Genomic DNA, 24,698 nt, shown 5'->3' on the forward strand with positions numbered 1-24,698 from the left:
TTATCTGTCATTCAATTTGGGCGAGTCTGTGCCCTCGTCATCCTCGTCTTTGTCGTCTTTTGCCCCAATCAGCCTCTGCCGTGCAAAGTCTTCGAAGATGATGTCATCATCACTGAAGAGAGGGATTCAAGCTCATTAGCACAGTGATGGGTCAGGCATGTTACAGTAGTTCTCATAGTAAAACTAACAGATACACATGGGGCCCCATTTTACTTTTGCAAAACAGCAATAAACCGTGTAACAAATCTGTTTTTTAGAAGCCAGTGAATTATTAAACTATTAAACTATTACTATAGCAATTATTATTATTTGTAATCTGGGATTGGTACATTTTTGGTCTTTTATATTAATGATATACTGCTATTGATTCCTGAAGAATATAACTTTAAAATAAATAAATTCCTCATGATCTTAGTACCCCATCAGAACTCAAAATATAAGCTTAACTATAAGTTTTACTACATTGTTTGTAAAAAACGTAATTGTAGACACTGTATAGCTTTGATCCCAGATTGCCTCTTTAAATCCCACCCCCTCCATTTAAAAATCCCACCCCCTCCAGTGCCCTGTGTAAGTAATGGGACAGTGAAGCAGGGGGGACTATGCATAAAAGTTGTAATTTCTGAATGGTGCAACCAATATATACGCAAATACCATCAAATAAAAGCTGAGAATCTCTACTTTAACCTCACAGTAATTGTTTGATTTCAAATCCAAACTTTTGGAGAGTTGAGCCAAAAGAAGGAAACATGATTAATTGTCCCCTTACTTACGTAGGGCACTGTATATTTAGACTATTTTGGAAACTTTGCTCACTGCTCGGGACTGTTTTGCACTAAGACCCATAATGTTAAATGATGTAGTGTAAAGATTACCTGGGACCACACACGATTTGCTTTAAACAAAACTTGGTATGTAACCTCGGTTCTCTGAAGGAGACGAGGGAGACATCGTACTCTGGGATATGCACCCTTGCTTACTCTATTTGCTGAAACCCTATTCAATTGCACCTGGAACAGGCGGGAGCGCTCATTCTGCAAACCACCTCATCACAAGCCTGTAAAAGAGGGGCAATCAGGTGAGATGTCTCTCTAATCTCCTTCAGAGAACCAGGGTTACATACCATAACCCAAAGTATTCTTTCAGTCGACATCTCACTATGGGACATTTGCTCAATGCCCCGATTGCCTTTTCACAAAGCAGAAACCTGAGAGTACATAGAAATGTACCCGGTCCACCCTAATTAGCTCCAGCGCTAAATGTGAGGGAAGGCCCAACTAGCTGCAGCACAAATCTCAGAAACAGAGAAGCCCCTTTGCAGTAGCCCTTAATGGTGGATAAGGCCTTGCCCTGTTCCAGCAGTTCCTGTTAAAAGGAAAGGGTTGTGGGAATGGAGCAGAGGGAAGGCACCACACCACGTCTATCACACCAACACAGTCCACTTGAGATTGTATAGACTCCTTGTAGAGGGGGCTCTAGCCCCCTGAATTGTACTTTCAATGACGTTCGGGGACAAGAGTTTACATTGGACCTCACACGTCCAATCCCATAGATTCATTAACTCAGGTGAGGGTGGAATATTTGGCCCTGTGCTTGGGATAGAAAATCCCTGCACAACGGAAGGCACCAAGGTCTTGTGTAAAGAAGCTGTGCTATCTCTGCTCGCCAAGGTCTCCCTGGCAAACACAGAGAAATCAGGAGAAGGGATGGACCGCACATCCTCACTCTGTCCAGAGTGGAGAAATGAAGCTGACAGGAGAGAATGCATAAAGGAGTGTGTCTGGCCTGTCCCCATCCCGTCCAAGACCTGGGAATGTGTGCCTCATGGACACCGCCTGTACAGCAGGAGGCATGTAAGGCTTTGTCAAGCCAGGCAGCCCAACGACAGCCAGCCCTATCACTCTGCCAGTAGCAGTGCCAGGATCCTGGTCACATTGTCAGCAAGGAGGCCTAGCTCCATAATTTTTTTGAGCTTGACTGTAGCCCCATCGACCAGGAAGGCAAACAGCACCTTAGCTGCACAGCTAGGTAGACAGAGAGGAGGGCTGTGGCGTTGATGGAGCGTCATCAGACCTGTGCAGAAGCTTTGTAGATTCTGCCATAGGTGGCTACATTAAAGTGCTCAGGCTTCAGTGCAGCCATCATGGTGGAGGAGCCAGTTGTTGCCTTGGGGTCGAGGTACGCAGCCAATGACACCTCCATAGGCAGGAGGGAGTTCCAGCCCACTGCCTCCGCATCAGCCATATCCAGGTGGCATTAGCCAGGTCTGATGATGCGGAGGTGAGGGGCTTATTGCACATAGACTGAATCAGGGATAAGCAGTCTAAGAAGACAGGCATGCACACGTGTGCGGATGGTGGTTCACCCGCTGAGGTGAGACCATCCAGCCTAGTCCTCTTTGTGGTTGGAGGGGGCCCAGGAAGCTCAACATCGAGTTTCACTGCAGCACGCCTGATTGCTTCCATGAAAGGAAAGTCAGGGACAGACTCATCACCACACTCACTCGCCTGTGTAACAGGTTGAGCAGAGGGGAGGGGCTCTTCTCCAAGAGCCTCATCCATCTCTCCTTCTGACAAGTCGTTGTTGGGCACACAGCGCAAGAGGTTGCTCCCCTCACTCTCATAGAGAGAAAAGGACTGTGGCACTACAAGGACGTTCACTGAGAGAGGAGGACATTTGCTGTGAGGCCTCACGATCAGCGGCTTCTTCATCCAGCAGTCTATTCACCAGCTCTGGTGGAGCAGGTGGGGTGAGAATCCCAAGGGGCCGTAGTGCCTCCGCACTTACGATAACAATACGGGCACGGATTAGGCTTCTTCACTTTACATCTTATATCAACCTGGAAGTTGAGAAGGAGAGAAAAGATAGCAAATAGATCTGTCAATAGTGTACCTTGTGTATGCTAGTTAGCTCAGAATGCAAGCAAAAGAGCCAGTTGTAACACTAACGTGTCTGACACACAAACTGTATCTGAAAGGAACTACGAGAGAAAGTAGCCAGGTAGTGGTTTATAGTAATTAACTAGTGTGGGTTTATAACTAGCCAACCTCCCTGTCATTAGCCAGCTAGTGTAGCGTGTAGTGTGGTGAAGCTAGCAAGTCAGGCTAATAACAGTAAAGTGGGGGGGAGCAGGCTAACGGTTGTGTACCGGAGACTAGCTTGCCAAGCAATTTTGTAACCAAGTGTTAACTAGTGTGGAAAATACAAGGAAGCAAACTAGACTTTTTATTTTACTTGGTGTAGTAAAAGAGGTCTTTCAGTTAGTGTAGTAAAAGAAGGGATTGCTTCCATGGTGGTGTACACAATGAAAGCTCACCCACCAGCTAGCAACAAAACTCATGTGGCATCTGAAGGCACAAGAGAATGTAGCTAGGCTAGTGACTAATTCAATCTCTTGTTGGCAAACCAAACTAGAGGGAACTTTGCTCGGTAAGACTGAAGCCTGAATCAGCAGGATTCCTGTGAAGAAGAATAAGTAACCTAATGCCCCGGGGAAAGCTGTTAACTTTCCAGTGGAACACTTAAGTTACGTAGCCAGGTTCTATCAGTACACTGCAAAAGGGCTTGTGAGTGAAGAATGAAATGGGCAAGAGCCTTTATTGGCTGGGCTGGGCTGGGCGGGGTCAAAGTGCAAAGTGCTCCAGGCCTGTTCCAGGCATGACTGAATAGGGTATGCAAAGTTGCATATCCCATCATAAGATGTCGAACTGAGTCGACTGAAAGATAACTTACATTACAGTTTTAGTGAAGCAAACATCAGTGTGGTGCCATGCTACTATAAAGGCGGGGCAAATGATCATACTTACGATTGTAGTTGTAACTTATTTTTGGAAGCCGATTTTGGCGAACAATTCAGACAATGCTAACACTGAAACTGTCTATTGGAGAGGATGCGGTTACATCCCTTAGATATGCAAAACGAAAACAGCGTGTGGACTATTACCGTGTGTGCCATTTTGACGTTCAGAGATGACAGCGTGGGCTGTCTTGTTGTCAGAACATCTCGGCAAAGGACTATCTGAGCACGTGCCTATCTATGTTCACAGAGAGCCTTTCTTAGCGCACAGAGCCGCAGTTACTCGCCAAATATTGTATTTTATTTACAATGGATGTATAAAGCTACAGTATCTAGGAATGGCCAATATGTAGAGCCTACACACTCCATCTGAATAGTTTGTAATGTGTAATGGTTAATATATGCTTTTACACTATCAAATAGTGCAAGTAGTAGTTTATAAGTAAAGTTAAAAGTATAGTTTTGAAGTAATGTACCCTATCCTGATCCAGAAGGATTTTCCTTCTTAAGTAGAGATACAAAATATATAGGCTATCAAAGTTTCTACATTTGTAAATGGCTCTATTCAGGTGGAGTGTGTAGGCTAGAAACTATAGAAATCTATTTGATATGTGTTAGTGTTTGGAAAGAAAGCTGCACATGGCCACATCCTCTGTCAATGGTCTTGATTAGGCCTACTATTATATTTGACTTTATGTGTTTCCTTTTAATGCAGGGTACAAAGATATTGTACCCTGCATGTTCAGTCGTTCATTACTTGGTTTTAAACGTTGCTCGAATAAGCCTGCACTGAGTGGTTTTGCTCATGGATAGCCCACACTCAAAAAGGCCCATGTTGTAATCCATGAAATTGGTTTGTGAGGCTAAAGGGTGACACCAGAGGGTGCTGTTAACTGTTTTGCCTTTGCTGCCAGTCGCAAAGTAGAGACAGGATTAGTGTAGATGTTTTTAATGCTATTGTATGACTCAAAACCATCCCTTTAACCTAAATTCATAACAGCTGATGGCTCCCTATACAGTGTATACAGCTAAATGCATTGTCAGTTCATTACAGAGAGATGGTGTTATGTATTATGTATTGAGGACTTCCTGTAAGTATTAAGAATACAAGCCTATATGCATAAATGCCTATTAATCAGTTATCAATCTTTTACATACAGAGTGCTAATTGAATCAAAAATATAAGATTACTGTACAATATTTTTTACATTACAGTATGCTTAATGTTTTTGTTGTAGAGTTATTCACAGACACAATGGATGTGGGAACATGTCAGCACAAGTATAAACCAGTAATGTCAGCACATTATAATTTGGAGCCATCAACGTTAATGCTTTGGGAGCCTGAGTGGGAGAAAAACCTTCAACTGCAATATATCTCTTGTTTCCTGTCAGGCTTATTGATGTGACCATAAAAGAGGATAGAAATGGGATAGGTGTGTGCTTGTGAGAGGGAGACCACATTACACAAAAAGACATTGAATCAATTATTCATAATTGTGCTTATCTGCTTGTTAATGTGCATGCACAAAGGAGAGGCTGTTATGGGGAGGAAATGAAACAGCAGGAAGTGAGCAATGTATTATTGAAGAGCCATGCTGCAGGTAGCCCAGTGAGCCCACAATGTTATGTCAAAGAGACCAGGAGCAAGCTGCTTACTTTGTGTCAAACTCTATCAGGTTTGTGTCTAGTGGTGCTTCGTCTGGAGCTGCAACAAGGGAAAATAGTGTAATTTGAACATTCACTTTGTTGTGTCAGAATGTGTGTTCAGTGGATGCAAGGATCATTGAATTCCATAACAGTGGATTGGTTAAAATAGAGAGAGCCCTACCATCTCTGTAGATTGATTCCTCAATCGGTTTAGGATGCATCAACGTGAAGGGAAGCTCAACAGAAACATCACTGAAAAAGGAAATGAAAACTATATGTAGACAAACTGATTGCAGTATTGTTTATGTAGGTTAGTAGTTTAGTAGTAATATAGTATAGTAGTACATACTATATATCCTATAGGGTATGTCTTATACCACTTTCTAGCCTTAGATGTGTGACAGGAATATCTTACAGTTTATAACATCAAATGTGAAGAAATCAATAATTGTGATTAGAACATATATCTAGTTACCTTGAGGCAAGATCCCCTAAAAGTCTGAAATCAATGAAAAAGGATCAACTTTTACTTCAGACACCAAAACAAGATGTAGTTGAGTGTATTTCTTTTCTTTTATTTATTTATTTATGCATCACTATAAAAAAGCTATTTCGAAAACAATATTGTAGGATTCAACTACACCCTTATTTGAGCAACAATGTAAAATATAAACAACTTGTTGTACTGTAACTGCTCAATGGATAATAATGACAATAATGATGATGAACACAACAACTTTCTTGGGGTATCACACACAAATCAAGATGTATATGTTTAAGTGCATACCCGCCTCGAGACACGACCAGCTTCACTTTGACTTTGTATGATACAATAATGCCAAGGATCTCCTTGTTTGCTCCCTCTCTTAACCTGTTCATGAAATAAGAGCAAAATCAAGCAAATCATTGTAACTGACATTCATCTATTGATCATGCCAGCCCTTCATTTGTCAGCTGTGTTTTGTTCAAAATCATAGTAAATTGCACTCACAATGTACTAGATGCCAAGTTTGTGTCCTCATGCTTCAGTTTTCCATCTAAAGCAAGGCCACGTTTCTCCCGGTTGTTGGCAAGGAAGGGGGTGAGGGTGTAGACTTTACAAAATGTTGCACTAGGAGCCACTATGTCACTGAAAAAAGTATGAATACAATTTACGGGTTGTCTACTGTATAAGGAAAAAACCAAGATGGTTTTCATCTGTGATGCAAAATGGAGGGTCTGCTTTATGATTAAATGTGTGCTCTTTGTTACTGGAGGTTGGGAAAAGGTACACCCTGCTGCATGTTCTCAAAAGAGTATTATAGTGGTAGTAGTTAGTGGTTAATCTCCAGTATCCTTGTCAATTATTTGTACTCTTCAATAATCAGAACTCAAATGTAATTTGTTGTTCAAGACTGGTCTTAACGTTTGATTGTACACAAGTTGAGGTAAATTAAACGTACTCTGACTCCTCTGTTGCGACAGGGCACTTGTACTGTGCAGTGTTGAACAGGCAAATATCCGCATACTGACGCACTGTGAATAGATATAACAATACTTAAAACCTGTGTATCGCTCTGAAAATACACACATGATTAACTTGATATGTTGCAATAACCTGAAATCTTCATTTTCTTCACTGTCTTATTTGTGTTGTTTGTGACATGTACATTAACACTGATTGGTTCCCCATGGTAGTAGATCTGGAAAAAAAAAGATGAAAATAAGACTTTCCTTTGAATTCAACATCTACAGAGATATTTGAGATACCATTCTTATCCATAATCTACAAAAATATTGATATGTAATGAATTTGTTTAGGACATTTTTTAAAGAGAGAGCTGTTGTCTATTGTGTCCTCTAGCACAGAATGTGATGTTGTTTGCCACCTCTTTGTCCAGCGAGGCTTCAAGATGCAGGGGCTTGTCAGACATGAGGAACTGTCGTGTTGTCTCTGCCATGGGTTGAGGGCCTGGTTTCTCTGGGGCATACTGAACCTTTCGTATGACCAGACGAACTGAATTCCTGTGCAATGAGCAAGGAGTGAAATGTTGGGACTCTCTCCATGTGATCTGTGTCATCTCAGATATCTCACAAAATATTCTTCAGCATATTCATTAAAGAATATGCTGTAAAATGTTTGTGCTGAACGACCTACAGTAGCAATGTGCATCTCATGGGGATTGGAATGAACCCTTCATTTAATATACACAGCGGGGTTGAGCTTCCCATCAAATCAAGTACTGTTTTGGTTTTTACAGTATGATCTATAATATAAATAAACATTGGTAAATGCCAAACATGTGCTTGCCCCTCTAATCACCATTATAGTAAATGGTGTGTGATATTGTAGGTCGGACTATAGCTGCCTATCAAGATGCTAAATTAATTCCAAGTAGTCAAATGCCTTCAATGCATCCCCAACAAATCTGGTTCTCTATGTTGGACGGACTCATACAGTATGTTTCCAGTTCGTTAACCATTGTTGATTTCAATTTTATAAATAATTCATGTTAATCTTATGTTCATAATATTTTTCACTGAGGATTATACACTGTACTCAATCAAATGTCTTTACCTTTTGTGGATTTTTTCTTCAACATTCTCTGCACAGAAAGCTTTTACTTCAAAGTCAACCCCACAGGCCTTAGGAGACAAAATATAACAGGTTATGGCATTCATTTGGATTCCTTTTCGTTGGTAACTGTGTAAATGTTAAATAGTCAATCTTTCTTGATAAAAAAGGCTGAATCCGGAGTTGCTGAAACTCCATTGGCTGCACAGCCACTTGTGTTATGGAAGGAAAATAATCAGGTTTGAACGAAAACACGAGGGCTGGCTTTTTGGGCAAGGTGTGCCAATATGGTCCTGTTGTTATTATGAAAGCACTAAGCCATGAGAAAATCTGGTAGTTACAACAGTCACCATAAGTTTGCTTACATTTGTAGCTATCTTAATGTTGTAACTGAGAGGGGAGCATCTTTATTTATGATGGAGAAGTCTCTTGGAGGGAAGGGAGGAGTGTAAACACAAAACACATGCATTACTGAAAGTTGAGTGGTATAACTTGACATTTGAAGAAAAAATGATTCTGCCAAAACAGTAAGGTAGCTACAGAAGGGTATTGTGGTTAGAAAGCCTGTGATGTTGCTGTTCTCCAAACGGCCGCAGCGCAAGTAGTGCAGTTTCAGCAACTCCAGTACTGGCATTTGACCCTTATTATTTGACACTTAGCATTACCTTCCCTGTGTCCTCCGGTCCAGGCTGAAGAGTGACTGAGCAGGGTAAATTGAGCGGAATCTGTCAGTGGAGAAATTGAGCTAATCTTTAACCTTATTGCATTTCCCAACCAAATACAACTTTGAGTTTGATATGGGATACACCCACTAGAAGTATTTAAATTACTGTTAGGAAAATGATGATTATAATGATGCATAACAAAAACTTTACAACTCCCACTAAGCCTGCTGTAACAACTGCTGTTACTGCTATAGCATGAATGGTCACAATTACCTCAAAGGTGAAAGGGTAAGCATGCTCGCCAAGCTTTTTTATCAGACGCTCTTGAAGGCGAGTTAGGCTTTTCTTGTCTTCAGGCACTGGTGGAAAGGCCTGGATGTTCGCCACAAAGAGGTCCTTCCGAAATGTTAAGCCCAGAACATCCAAGTCCTCACGTCCATAACGGAATGCGCATGTCAACGTCACAAACACTACAAGACAACAGGCAACACATGATTACATACTGTATTTTTAAATGTTTAGTTTGTTTGTTTGTCCACACTGGGGGGTGACACCTTTTGTTAAAACTGTCTTTCTATTTGTGCAAATACATTAAATCAAATAAAAAAATCTTTAAAGAAAATAAGCTAATCTATTGCTACCCGCTGATGTGTTACCTTGAACATTGAATGTTGAGTGAATTTAGAAAAACAGATCTTGCATATCCTAATGGAACTCCTCTTAAAAAAGCCGAAAAATTATTAGTTGGAAACATGCCTGATACTCCCTGTTTTTATCATGTATGGTCACAAATCTGTATTTATCAACTTCAGAGTAACAACCTTAAAGCTGCCATACATCACCTTTTCTCTCTTTCAGATACTCTGGATCTATTAAAACCACACCATCTGGAGAGCGAATGAGATGTGTGTTATGTGGGAAACCCTTTGGACATCAGACACTGAAATGTCTCCTAGAAAAATACAAACCCCTAAACCACAGTGCATGGTGAGTAATAGAGTGGTAGAGTGGGTGTTTTAATTCTTGATTCAGAAAACCAATGAATGTCATGGTCACAGTTGTCTTACCCACAGGCTCAACAAGATCAACATGGTCAACAAAGTCCCTTTTCCCAAGATACACTGTCAGCTGAGGAAGAGAGCAGAACAGACCCAGATTTTATGGTGACAAATAGTAAAATCTCATTCATACAGTATATCCTTGAAATTAATATCTAATCCAACGAGAAAACATGAATTCATACAGTAGCAAAGTGTGTGGAACAGTATTATCATAGCTGTGTATTGATGGATGTGCTTTATGATAATTTTTATCATCAGGTTTATGTTTACTCTATAGACACTAGTCCTATCTGACCCCAGTTTCCCCATATCTGGTCAGTGTTTGTCTAGAGGACCCCTGTGGATTCCTAAGGATAGATCTGTCAGCTTCAGATAGAGCTAACCATGCTGGAGCTGAGTCACCTGCAGCTCTTTCATATTCTGCCTATAGTAGTGTATTTATGAGAGCTTATGGTTCTACCAGAGAGACTGAGCTTTTTACGTCACTAATCAGCTCTACAACCATACATGTATGTTCCTAATTAACCTGCAGCCTATGAGAATTCATGTTTACCATATAAAAACTCATGGCCGACTTCTCTATTGCTGTTTCCGTGTTCTCTTTCTGACAGAATATGTTGCACCCATCACCACCCTGCCTGCACCACCAGGATAAAGCCCCGTCTTCCCAGAGAGGGATGGGCTCCGTCACACCCTGCCTGCTTCCAGGCAGATCCGATAGTCCGGGAGCATACCTAATCGGGTGGATGGGGTCCACGCCAAAACATTAATTTTACATTAATTTAATAAATCATAAATAACATCTGAGTTGTGAAGTCTTACTTGGTCAAACTAACTGTGTTGTGTTGAAGACAATGCTATTTCATACAAAATGCGGTAAATTATATTTGTATTTCATAATGTGCTCTGATTACCAATGCAACCCTTGATAATGATGATACTGTATTAAATATGTTGGGTAATGCTTTACATTGAGTTATACCAGTGTAGTACTGATATTATCAATCTACTTACAACATTGTAGAATATGTTATTACAAGGTAGTATGGTAATTGATCTATAACTACATAATAATGAAGTTGAGCTTTTCTCTTCTCTTTTTGTGGAACAGTCCCTATTAAACATTTGTAATGAAAAAAAATTATTACAAAGCAAATTTACCAACTACTTAATTATTAACAGCATGTTAATACAATGTTGTTTCTAAAAACTATATAGTATTATTTAACAGATATAACCGTTACTTAACATATGACCATGTGGGGTAATCAGAAATACGATATGACATTGCATGTTTACAACTGCAATTCCATTGGGATTTCTCAATGCAAGGACTCCAAGGTAATTCTATAAGAGTTGGCCAAAATGGTCTTATGAGGATATGGCTTATGAAGTTACGACATGAAATACTCACCTTTCCATTGGGACTTGCTTTCTTAAATACCCTGGGAAAAAAGGAGAGGGAGATTTAATGTTACTTGTTCAGTGGCACATGAACATGAACTTAATGAACAGCCTCATTAAGTGATATATTGTGGTGCCAATTTGGATTACACCACAGCATGTGACCATTATTATAAACAGGGCATTTCAATGGTCTGTGAGCTATTTTAATTGATCTCTCACTGTAACTTGACAACAGCTTGCTCAACATCAGCAGGCCTGCAGGTGTCGATAAAACAACATACATGACAGCTTTGGAATATGATGAATGGTGACTGTTTTCTCCTGTAGCCAGGCTTTCTCACTCACTGACTGCACTCAGCCCTGCTTCCTCATATGAAGCATCCTGGCTTTGCATGGCGTCAGATGCAATTACCTTCCCTCCCTATTTGTTGAGTCTTAATGTTGTCATAAATTACCCTCCATGTCTCTAGGAACCCCATTAGGTTACAGAGCAGACCCTCACAACATCCTCCTTGAATAAGGCTCCCTCAATTAAGGTTGTGGGAATAACTGGCAAAAGCTTCCCTTAAACTGAAATTGTATGGTTCATTAGTGCGGTTTCTCTCTAGAGATGCATATGTGTGGGTGTGTGAGTAAGTATGATATGTGTTTTGGCTTGGACGCTACTATGGAGGGCCAGCCTCAACCATGGCCAGAGGATATGAGTGGCCCTCCCTTTAGGTAGAGTCGGTCCTCAATCATGGATCAAGGTTGTGTGAGACTCCCCCATCTGTTGAAGCCAGCCCTCGGCCTGGACCATGGTTGTGCGTAACCCCCCTAAAAGCCATCCAGCCAGTTGACCCGTTTCAAGCTTGTTTTGAGCTGTGTGTGAGCGTAGAGCCTTGTATGTGAGTTGAATGTGAAGTGTACGTTTAAGTTGTCTCAGTGATTGTGCATGTGGCGCCAAGAACTGAGAGATGAGAGTGTAGGTGGCTTATGAGCCTTGTGCGGTAGTTGGGCAGGACTTGTAGGTCTAGCGTGTCTCGGGTGGTGTGTGTGTGTGAGGTGTAGAGGACATGGACACAGTGAGCTTGTGAGATGCAGAGAGCACAGGGGGTAGAGAGGCGATAGGAGACAGGCGTTAGGTCTGAGAAGTTTGTTTGGGCTGATATGAGAAGGGTTACACATTTGTAATGTTGTAATGACGTATGTAAGTGTTGGCGTTAGATGACCATCTGCCGAGAAGTTTGATGATGGTGTCTGGGAGGCCGTTGTACTCAGCAGTAGTGATGGCCCCTATCCAGAAAAAGTGGGAGGAGTAGTGGTGAGCTGGTTAACCGGTGTGGTTGATGTGAGATTGGATTTGAGGTGGGCTTGAAATCAATGTCTGGTGACAGGATGGCCGTTCTCTGTGATGAAGAGAGTTGCGTGGGGCAGAGCACGTAGAGCGCGGTAGGTCGGTAGTAACTAAAAGTGGTTGAGGTGAGAGGGTAGGTTATTGGGTGATCGACGTTAATCACCTTGGGTAATTTCTCAGCCGTTTGACCACTGATTTCTATGCCATTTTGTATGTCTTTGTGCCAAATGTCTACACACCTTCTGAATACTGTAACAATTAGTTCAGCTGTTTTCGTTTACCAGGTACCTTAATAGAAATTACATAAAAATTAAGACATTGCTCTAGTCAGAGCAACAGCAATTTCTACACAACCGATTAAGATGCAGCTTTTGAGTCCCATTAGGTAATGTGGTCTAACGTGATGAATGCTAGTCTAATGTGAACATTCTCACTAAGCTGATGCAAGATACAGCAGCAACAACATACAACACTGCTGCTGCCGGCTGCTGCCCCGTCACATAGTTTCAACATGGATGGATAGATCAGAGCTTGGCTGAGATCAATTCAATAAACAAAAAGATTTAGTAAACACTAGTGTGGTTTGGGTGCGATAACAACTATTTTCGTTGAATAGCTAACAACGTTATCATCACAGCTAGCCCAACTATAGCTGTAGCCTAGAGGACTAGTATAGGACTATGTATGTGAAAGCTAGGCAGATCATCATAATGACATTTCTGAAAGGGGTGCCTTTGCTGGGATAACAACATTAATGTATGCCTCATAAACCAGAAATCTAGCTTGCTATCCATGCTAGTATGTAACTCATCATTTGCTGTATCAGCCGGGCTCCTGGAGCCTAGGAAAGCACCTCCCCGTAACATTCAAAACAGGACAGAAGGTGTGGTGTTTAATGGCACTATAGGCTCACCACTGTTATGTCAACTTTGATGCTCCTCTGTGACAGTCATGTAAATAATCTGTTAAATGGCAATGGCATAATACGTCCTCCAATACCAGTGATGTAGCTAAGTCTAGCCAGTTAATTGTAAACTTGCCCGCAACAATTTGCACTAGTACTGTTATCGGGAAGGCACTTTTTCTGTCATCATTACTGTACAAACTCAGTAGTAGCCTCGGGCAATCCACAGATAATTAGAGACATTAATTCATTACATTTTCAGACTAGGGTAGCTAGCGAACTCCATGCATAAAATAAAAGAGAATACCCAATAATGGATAAAAGGTTTCTCGAATTAACTGGTTGAATAAAGCACAAATAGGCTGTGGCCGTAGCCCACGCCAAATAAACAGTCTTTCAAACAAGAGAACAGCATTGAAAAACAACAACAACAGCTAGAGTCAGCTTTGTTCCCATCGTAGGTGTACTGTTTGTATTTTTATATGGAGATAGGTCTACCTCCTCAGTTTACAGATGACAACTGGGTCACTACATTATTCATACTGTCCAAAATTCAAGCCTGCCTGCCTGGGTTTAGCGCTAATGCTCTGTGACAATCATGCAGTTTGTGTTGGTAAAAAATATCCATAATATTATGTTGCTTTCTCACCCGCTCCTGTATTGTGGCTGAAGTTTTGTTTTGTATCCAAACATGTCAGCCACTGTCAAATTTATGAATATGCCTAGTTCTTAAATGTTTTTGCTTTTCTATTAGGATTATTATATACAAATAAATGATGTGTGTAAACCACCAAACATAAACCAGCATCAGTGTTCCCTCAACTTTTTATCTTAAGCAGGGGCGCGCGGAAGCTCCCAAATCAGCATCCAGGATTGACTTTTAGGTCTGATATAGGACTGAGGTTTTAGGTGTGGCACAACAGACCTATTCAATGGAACACTGACCTGCATATTCTTCTTTATGCAGCCTGACCTCTGTGGGTTTGTATTATCACTCTGAAGAGTATAAATTTGGCTGTTTGAGAGAAGCTTTGAATCAACCTGCCCAGCGTGAGTAGATGTTGTTTGAAGTTCAGAAGACCAACATACAGCAGGTATCAAAGCGGTGTGCTGGAAAACCTTGTTAGTGAATAGGTGAAGTTATGGGTGGTGGTGCTCATTTTGAATTTCCTGTCTTGACAAGCCATATCTTCTCACTTAAAACATGTCAGGTCATTAATAGACAATGATGGCGTGGGCAGTGCCTGTGGTTTTGCTGTATTTGTTGTGGTACTGGATGGTCTGGGAATCAAATTCGATCAGGTAGGAGGTACACGGGTGACAGGAAGGATCGAAGCTGTGCGTATTGGTGGTGATCTCTGAGCGTAATGTAGGAAGTGACGGTCAAGAGATTGACGTTAGGGAAAGGCAGTGTGTAATGGTGGTGGAATGATTGGTATGAATTCCAGCCAGCCCATTAGGATGGTGCTTGGGGCTAGGGCTTGAAGGATGGTGTGGAGGGATTGTTGATGTAGAGCGGAGAGGGGATGATTCATAGGAAGATGAGTTCTGAAAATGGTGGTACTGATGTCGGGTCCGGGTGTGTATCTGGTGCCAACGTTCTGAATGTCTGTAGGTGGAAATGAGAGAGCTCAAATTATGAAGTTGTTGCAAACAGAAATCCATATTAGACGGCGGTGAAGGGGAGCGATGTATGGTGAGCTCGACCAGCATCTGTTGATTGTGTGGACTGTGGCTGTGTTGTCGGGGCCCCCAGTATGGACGTGCAGTAGAGCCAGGAGAGACAGATAATCCCATAATTCGACATGTTGGTGGGGGAAAGTGGCACCAATCACCGAGGCGTAGAGGGCGAAGGCTGTAGCAAACTCTAAGGAATGAGATTGCGTGGGAAGGTGTGACGAGGAATGGCCGGAGGGAGGTAGAGAAGAAAGAAGTAGGGAAAGATCGATATCCGTACCTGTCAGAATCCTCTCGCAGAGATGGGCTGGTACTGGCAGGGACTGGAAGGCGAGAGCTGTGGAGAAGAGAGGCAAGGAGACAGCAGTGGTGAGAGTGTTTGGCCCAGTCAAGCAGCTCGGTGGCGCTGGGGCAGGAAGGTTTTACCGGTAGCACCGGTATAATTACTATTTATTAAATGAATAAAATGGCATATGCAATGTGCAAGGCGTGACCAGTGACACTGGTTTATGACACATTTTTATCCTGCTACGGTAGCCAGAGAGAGAAAATTATTGTTCTGAAGCTAGCAGCCAGTAAACTAGTGTGAAGTGACCTGTTGATTTGGATCATGGCAGAGGATTTTGTGGAATAAAAAAAACGCAACTGCCCCAGTATGATAAACGTAGGGCCCTATAATGTGCATGTGTGAGTTGTGCACCAACTGCAGAGCTGGCATTGTAGAGGCTAGTCTTATGAAGATAAAAAAACCTTTCAAGACGTAATTCAATCAACTGTCAAGTACATCACAGAATACTTGATTACTTTTGTTATTTAAATAGGCCACTAGATTTAGCTTGTGAACATGCAGTAAAATACCGGAGGAAAACTTCTGCTGTCATCTAGTGTTCTCAGATTCTGAGTGCACTCGTTTGGGTTATCTTAGTGTTACGTGCACTGGCTGGCACAAAGATTACACTTGGTAGAAATGTTTGTTATAAAGGTATTACCGGTGTAGCAGGTATTTTGCAGGGAAGGATTACTGGTTTGAGAATTCTCATATCTAGAGGGGGGTAGCTAGTGGTCGGGGGGTAGCCAGCCAAGGGAAAGCTGGTGGTGGTAAGGCCACTCAGGGTAGCCAGCCCAAGGGAGGGGGGAGGGGGCAAAGGGGCCGGAGAGGGCCAAGGAAGGCAGAAGGAGCAAAGGCAGCAGCAGGGACTACGGGGGCCAAAGGGGGGAGAAGAGGCACATTGTAAGATGGAAGAGATAAGACGGGTGGGGTGGGAGCCGGAGCGACCAGGGCCGCAGGAGCTCCGGCGAGGAAAGAGGAAATAGGGTGCCACCGAAGCGGCGAGAAGCTGTCTGGGAAACCTGTCAGCAAACGAGATGCTGATAGGGCCCCAAGCAGCAGCAGAAGCAGCAACAGGATGGGGAATGACCGACAGGTCCAGCAGACTGGACAGTCCGCAGCAAGGAGCAGGGACAGAAGAACCACCTTAGTTCGCGGCCCCCGAACCGGGCTGGTCAGATCCGGGGTGGGGACAGCAGAGTCTGGATCTGTGACAAACACGCCACTGGAAGCGTTGCACTCAAAGGTGTCCATGGTGATGTAGAGGGTTAGTATCGGCGCCAAGGCAAGCGTCAAGCAAGGATCCGAAGATAAAATGAGGTGAGGGTTAAGTGCTGGTTATATACTGTGTGGGCTGATTAATTGAGCATGTGCAGGTGTGCGTGCCCGATGAGTTTAGCAGGCGCATGTGCGCACTGTTGCCTAAGTCGCGTCGTCTCATTGTTCTAAACTCTCCTCCCGAACCTATTAAGATCATTGTATGTCAACATCAACTATGTGAACACAATTTATACTTTCTACCATATAATCCACATTTGAGAAGAAGTCGTTGAGGTGATTTTTCGTATTTTATTTTTCCATGATCATGTTTTAAAAGAGACTGATCTGAGGCAGAAATTCACAGCATTTTAACAAATTACTATTACAGATATCTCATTAACATTTAGGACTATTTGCAGGTGAAAGTGTTAAAATACAATACTACAGTTAGCCCATCATCTCGAGCCATCTGTTCCAGCTAATGCAGTACATCTGGAAATAATGGAGCCAGCTTTGGGTCTATAGACAGACACCTCTACTGACAAATCACAAGTTTGGATAGGTAGATGGCTCAGAATGAAGGTGGAAATTGTGCTCTCTAGAAATCGAAATAAATCTCTAGCTAATGCAGACAGCTAACATTGGCAAACCTCTAGAAGTTAACAACTAATTTTGTGTCGGGGAGATATTGACGATAGATTCGGATACTAATCTAAACTAAACTAAGCCACTTTGACTTTGACTAATGGCTGTATTTCCAGAGGTGTCTGACCAATACATTTTTCCTCAAAAAGATGCTGGTGCTGATTCTTGATATTACGCTAGTAACAAGGAATGAATGTTCAGTGCTACATGAAAATGTTAATATTTGGCTGCTAAATATACTCCCACCATAATATAATTGAATATTCTTAATTATTTTGCTTTCCCCATCATCTGATGTACCGTGTTCAGCTATTAGTGACTGGTCACGTTTGCCACATTACTTGTACTAGCACACATGTCTCAAATGTCAAATACAAATATTTCATCACACTCAACAATCAACAATCTATGGGGAAAGTTAAATAACTAGTCAATTTTATTATGGTAGGATCAGGTTTGACAGCCAAATATTACTACTTTCGTTTTGCAGTGCTGAACATTTGTTTGGGTGTCTCCAGTGACGCTCCTCTTTACCAGCGTATTATAAATTCCAACACATTGACAATGACATATCCACTCACAGGGTACTATGATGACCAACTATGAGACATGACCCAATCAGAGATGACACTCCGTATTCCTTGATGTTATGTTGCAACAGTATGTGGTCTATAGATTGCAAAACAATATAGAGGGAATTAGGGAAAAACAGTAGCCTATATAACCCTATTAATTTCAAGTTCGCTGTTACAGGGCTTTCAGAGTTACACAGAGAGGAACAAAGACAAAACAAATGGGATATGGAAACTGTGATATTTGAAAATATCACCAAGTAGACTATTCTATCTTTGTATTTCTACAAAAAGAGTCTGTTTGCTCACAATATCTTTCAAACAGATATTATACATTCTGACCCATATCCAGCTTTATTTAAATAGGTCATAAACACACAGTATCACAATAGACAAAACAGAAACATCTCTTTTAAACCTCCTGCAATACACAATTCTAAAAATTGATCACATAGGAATAATGAGGTAATGAAGACACTCAATGTAAATGTTCAACCAATTATAGAACAATCACTTGATCAAATGAACCCCTTCCTCATCTCTGCTTCTTGTTTAAGAAATTGATTCATATCTGGGATCAAATGAAGCTCCTATCTGCTTTCTACTTCCTATCAATCATACTCTCTTTCCAACAGTAGCCTGAAACCCAATAGACACAGAGAGTGGCGTCCGCGTAGGCAGAGCAAGGGGAGGGAGGCATTTAAGTGGATGAGTAGAGAGGGGAAGTGGAGGGAAAGGATGACTGTCTCTGCCTATTTAACATACAAGCCACGTCAAATGTTGCTGCCTTCATGAGGGTGATGCAAACAAGCTTTCACTTCTCCATAAATGCATGTCAGTGCCCACTATGATGGCATACAGGATCCCAATGCACAGAAATAGCTACACATGAGCACACCATGATGACAGCATGACATAAGCTTTCATAACTATGTGGAGCCACTATTGTGAGTGAGAGTAAAACACACAATACAATCAACTAAACTGAATTACTAAGTCATGAATGAAAGGGTCAACATAGATGCAATACTGCAGATGATACAGCTATGTTTATCAGTTTAGAATTGGATATCCGTTCTGTGCCTTTGCAGTGTAAAAGCCTTGAAGGGATAGTCTAATCAAAATACAAAATAAACCTTGGCTATGGTCAATTCACCAAGACAATTTTGGGATATTTGGAGTAAACTATCCCTTTAACTGTATTTTTGGGAAGAGTCCCTCCACTCTGATCCAACCAGCAACCTGTCCACGAGGACACATGCGATGAGACACAGGGGAATAAGTCCAATTATTGGCACTGCCTGGAGATTATCCTGCTGGGGGCATGAATTTCCCTACCTGTTATGTCAGATGCTTTCAGCCAGAATCAATAAATTAATTCAAAGCTCTTAACAAGGAGCAGTTGAGCCATTTAACCCTCCCCCCGACACACACACAGACACACAATAGTCTATAAGTAATATACAGGTGTTCCATATCTATGACTTGGTATGGCTGCCACAAACCGTCAGCTCGGCATTGAGAGACTATGAGACTAAGGGGGCGCTGTCACTTTGCTTATATTGGATGTGATTGGGGTATCGGGTGGTAGGAGGCTGCTGTCACTTTGCTTATATTGGATGTGATTGGTAGATCAGGTGGTAGGAGGCTGCTGTCACATTGCTTCACCAGATGTTTGTTGACACTTGACAAGTCAAATGGCCTCAGCACAAGCTTGGGTCAAGGTTCAATGATAAATCCCCGTTTGTTTGGTTTGTCACTTTGGATAGTGTTATTGTGTGGTGTTTCTTCACCAAGGGGAGGGCAGAGCTGATCACACTATTAGCATGTCCAACTGTGACATTCTGTCTGATTTAAAAGCCATTGAGTACATATGTGAAATTTGGGAGAAAAACTGAAAGGACAAAAAAGTTTGAGAAAATAAAGTTACAGGCATTTATCTGACACTTTATATTTGTATAGTGTATTGTATAGATAAGCATTGGAATATACAACACACAATCTGTGCAACGGCAGCCTTGTATAGCATCTTTTGTGTTTAGTGTTTATGACTGATATCCTCTGGTGCAAGACCAGTCCCAAGCTAAATGAGAGTAAGGTAAAGAAAGCTGACAACTTATTGCATCCTTTGCCATGATGTACAAGAGGGGACCACATTCCCTTAGGAGTCCTAATTAGTGCTGCAGACAGATGTGTTAGATCTTCTCTAGTGCATGCACACACACACACACACACACACACACACACACACACACACACACGCGCATACACACACACACACACACCCACACACCCACACACACACACACACACACACACACACAATAAATGTAATACTGAGGTGTTCCATATCTATGACCTTTCAGGAAAATGGCCTGGTACGGCGGCCACAAACCATCAGCTCAGCATTGAGAGACTATGAGGTCCTTACACATCCCTGTCATCTGAGTGGGGGTGAAGTAACAGCAAGGCGAAACTCCTTTGTGGATTACACATACAGTGCCTTGCGTAAGTAATGGGAAAGTGAAGCATTTCTTCTTTTGGCTCTACACTCCAAAAGTTTGATTTGAAATCAAACAATTACAATGAGGTTAAAGTACAGATCCTCAGCTTTCATGTGATGGTATTTGTGTACATATTGGTTTAACCATTCAGAAATTACAGCACTTTTTATGCATATTCCCCCTGTTTCAGGATACCCAAAAGTGATGGGACAGATTTATCAAATGTCCAAAATAAGCACTCATGTTTAGTATTTGGTCAACTATCCTTTGCATGCAATAACTGCCTATAGTCTGCGACCCATTGACCCCACCAGACACTGGGTGTCTTCACTGGTGATGCTCTGCCATCTTCAGTTGTTGTTTGTTCTAAAGTATTTTTGCCTAAACTCTTATCATCAGGAAATGAAATGCATGTTCAATTGGATTTAAATCTGTAGACTGACTTGGTCAGTCAAGAACTTTCCACTTTTTGGTCCTAAAAAACTCCCTTGCTATGGAAGTATGTTTTGGGTCATTGTCTTACTGTATGGTGAAGCGCCAAATGAATTTGGAGGTGTTTGCTTGTACTTGAGCAGACAAGATGTGTCTGTACACTTCAGAATACATTCTGCTGCTGCCGTCAGCAATTACGACAAGTTAGCCAGTTCTAGTAGTAGCTATACATAACATTACCACCCCCTCCACCATGTTTCACAGATGAGGTGGTATGCTGTAAATCTTGGGCAGAACCTTTTTTCTCCAAACTTCTTCTTATCTGTCCACAAGACCTTTTTCCAGACGTCTGCAGGGTTTTTATGTATCTTTTTAGCAAACTGTAACCTGAAAATCCTTTTTACAGATAACTAGTGGTTTGCACCTTACAGTGACACCTCTGTAGTTCGGCTGGTGATGTATTCTGCGGATGGTAGTCTCTGACGCCTACCTCCTGGAGAGTGTTCCTGATCAGTGGGACAGTTGTTTGTGTTTTTTTCTTAATTAGGAGCATTCTTCTGTCATCCACTGTAGAAATCTGCCTTGGCCTACCAGCCCGTTTGCAATTGCAGAGGTGACCAGTGCTTTTTTTTTCTTTGAATGATCCAAACTGTTGATTTTGGCTATGTTTCGGGTTTTTTCAGATTTTTCTACCTAATAAAGGCATCCTTGACTGTCATTGACACTGCTTTGGTTCTCATGTTGACAGACACCAATAGCAGACTCAAAAGGTAAACACAAAGGCCAAAATCAATACTAGACATTGACAGCTCTCTTATGCCTGCACAAATGATGTGACGGAACACACCTGCCTTACCAGAAACACGTTTTAAGTTGTCCCATTACTTTAGGGTACCCTGAAATAGCAGGACTATGCATACAAAGTGTTGTAATTTCTGAATGGTGAAACCAATATGTACACAAATACTATCAAATAAAAGCTGATAATCTCTACTTTAACCTCACTGTTTAATTTCAAATCCAAACTGTAGAGTGTAGAGTGTAGAGACAAAAGAAGAAACAATGCTTCACTGTCCCATTACTTACACAGGGCACTGTATATTGATGGTCCATAGGCTCTCTTTTAGGGGGCTGCTGTCACTTTGCTACACCAGATGTTTGTTGGCACTTGACAAGTTAAATTACCTCAGCTTGGGTCAAGGTCAAATGATAATACCCTTTGGTTTGGTTTGTCACTTTGGATAGTGTAATTGTGTGGTGTTTCTTCATGTATTGAACATTGGAATATACAACACACAATCTGCGAAACGGCTGCCTTGTATAGCACCTTTTGTGTTTAATGTTTATGACTGATATCCTCTGGTGCAAGACCTGTCCCAAGCTAAATGAGAGTAAGGTAAATAAACCTGACAGAGGCTAATCATTTACCATGATGTACAAGAGGGGACCACATTCCCTTAGGAGTCCTAATTAGTGCTGCAGACAGATATGTTAGATGTTCTCTCGCGCACACACACACACCTGCACACAGACATGCATATACACGAAAACAACGTCCGTGGCCATGTGCACTTTTCACATGAAAAATAGAACAGGTGCAATGTGGTGTGTTTATTTATGTCTCTTCTAAGTGATATTACTGAACCATTGTGTCTGTGAGTACCAATGAATGAGGTGATTTCATGATAAATAGTGATTTTGGAGTGAGCAATAATATGTTATTAACTGAGGGACTTCAGAGATGTCATCAACATGCTGCGAGCAGAGCTTTTACAGCCAATCCCAGCCCTTTCCTGTGGGACTCTTGGAGCTCAAGGGCGAGGCCCCCTGTATTGTAATAGATGGTTATGATTAAATGAAAATGCATTAAGAATAACATGGCCTTGGGTGTTGGCTGCTAGCATGTCAGAAATGGAATAGCATGATAGTGAGTTTTTTCCAGATTCCTCCTGTTTTGTTTCTTCATAGCAAAACCTGTCCAGATGTCATCATGTAGATTATGACCATTTCGAGATGAGACAGCGATTTGAGGACCTCTGCCTCTGAGAGTTCATGGGATTGACTTAAGTAGAAACATAGGGAGGAGGAGGGAGGGAATATAACCCCTCCATGCTGAATAACATGATGAGTCCGGCACATCAGAGTGCTGCTTGTGATATAGAATTCTACAGATTAAAAAGTGTATCTATTTTTCAGTGAATATCACTGTAAATATCAACTTTTTTAAAGGCACTGAATAATACACACCAGAAACAGATAAACGGTAGTGCTAAGTATACACAAATACATTTAAAAAAGGATCACATTAATTAATTTCTGGTTTCTGAAATGCAAATTTGGAGCTGTGCGACAGCAAGACAAGATAATGGTTTGGCTGGGTAACACAACAACCCTTACAGAACATGTGGAAAAGCGACTGTCTTATGGGCAGAGGTTCCTATCGGTTCCCATGTGACCCAACATCAAGACTTTAGACATGATGTGTGACCATCCAGATAAATGCAGCAGCCTCCGCCTTGGACATAAATTCCCATTTGCACGTATCGTTCCCACCAGATTAAGATGGAATCTAATAACACACATCATAGCCAACAATTCAGCTGTGAGAGAAGTGAAGTTATTTCACAATGGCAGGGCTGGGGAGGAGGCTTGTTGAGCATGCCAATAGGCTATAGAAATCCCCACCTCTCAACTCTCTACAGGATTCAGACTCAGATTGCAGAGAGACCTGCTAGAGCTCCACTGGAAGACAGTTGATGTACACTAGTCTTTCACTGGGAAGCATCTAACTCAGCTCGTTTGGGGATCCAACATTAGATGTTCAAATTACAGCTCTTGGCTCATATTCACGTACCTTGGCCTATTCGGTCAGCCACATCGAGTACTAGAGGTACTTTACATCACTATGGTATGATGTAACAAAACACAGGATGCAGATGCTATCTTAAAATAAATCACATGCTCTGGTTGTGGTGCTGATTATATACTTTAACTGTCTTTCCAATAATGTACTTGTAGCAGCTTAGTTTACCCTGATAGCACCACAAAACAGCCCTGTCACTGTAGCACCTTTCCCACAGATAGTGCTCTGATGCTGGGCTACTGAGGCTGACTGCCTTGGCAGAGAGCATGAATGCCCTGGTGACTCAAAGACATGACAACCTTTGACACCTCATTTCTGAGGAAATGATGCACAAAGAACTAACAAACATCAAACAAACTCGTCAACATACACAAATGCACATGCACATGCACATGCACATGCACATGCACGCTCACACACACACACACACACACACACACACACACACACACACACACACACACACACGAGTGCACATACACACATGAATACACACACCCACACACCCCCCCCCCCCCCACACACACACACACACACAGACGGACACGGACACGGACACCCACTCACACCCACACACACAAAAGCCTGAAATAACAAAGGCACACAGCATGGGGTATCCTGTGGCAAATTTCACACCTCAAGCACACAGAGCAAGTGCTCAGAAATGAGCAGCCATGGTTTGGAGGAATAATACAGCAGTGCAGTCAGTTGTTTTCACGACCCTATTCAGCTATCCTATAATTCATAACCAGATGAAAATGTCTGCTTACCTTGTACCTTTATCACCCATTGCAAGGATTGTTGTATGGTAGAGTCCCCTTTTTAAACAGGCTGGAATATTGTTGTGTAGAGAGGCGAGAGAGAGAGTGAGAGGGAGGGGGAGAGAGAAGTATTTACTGATGCAAACGCTCTGGCTGTGGAGACTGGGTGAGTGAATTTAAAAGGGGGATCCTCTCTATCGGACCTCTCTCCAGCTGAATGGACTTAAAAGGGCATCTCCAACGATGCTTACAAAACCCCCAAATAATAAGAAGCAGGTGATCCA

The 24,698-nt window shown here is 41.9% G+C and overlaps 1 protein-coding gene across 1 annotated transcript in view; it reads right to left on the reverse strand.

Moving 5' to 3' along the window:
- The window catches only part of arrb1 (arrestin, beta 1), a gene marked incomplete at both ends in the record, with an annotated part of 25,789 nt that continues 1,091 nt past the window's right edge, over nucleotides 1-24,698 (reverse strand). The window contains 16 exons of the mRNA XM_083694671.1: nucleotides 1-112; nucleotides 5,455-5,503; nucleotides 5,627-5,697; nucleotides 5,921-5,944; nucleotides 6,233-6,316; nucleotides 6,437-6,574; nucleotides 6,888-6,960; nucleotides 7,043-7,127; nucleotides 7,314-7,449; nucleotides 8,003-8,070; nucleotides 8,665-8,724; nucleotides 8,938-9,134; nucleotides 9,507-9,551; nucleotides 9,732-9,792; nucleotides 11,140-11,170; nucleotides 24,424-24,484. Coding sequence (XP_083550797.1) covers nucleotides 1-112; nucleotides 5,455-5,503; nucleotides 5,627-5,697; nucleotides 5,921-5,944; nucleotides 6,233-6,316; nucleotides 6,437-6,574; nucleotides 6,888-6,960; nucleotides 7,043-7,127; nucleotides 7,314-7,449; nucleotides 8,003-8,070; nucleotides 8,665-8,724; nucleotides 8,938-9,134; nucleotides 9,507-9,551; nucleotides 9,732-9,792; nucleotides 11,140-11,170; nucleotides 24,424-24,484 — 1,295 coding nt within the window. The remainder of the gene's footprint in view (nucleotides 113-5,454; nucleotides 5,504-5,626; nucleotides 5,698-5,920; nucleotides 5,945-6,232; nucleotides 6,317-6,436; nucleotides 6,575-6,887; nucleotides 6,961-7,042; nucleotides 7,128-7,313; nucleotides 7,450-8,002; nucleotides 8,071-8,664; nucleotides 8,725-8,937; nucleotides 9,135-9,506; nucleotides 9,552-9,731; nucleotides 9,793-11,139; nucleotides 11,171-24,423; nucleotides 24,485-24,698) is intronic.

The sequence above is a fragment of the Argentina silus genome (assembly GCF_951799395.1).
Source record: "Argentina silus genome assembly, chromosome: X".
NCBI lineage: Eukaryota > Metazoa > Chordata > Actinopteri > Argentiniformes > Argentinidae > Argentina > Argentina silus.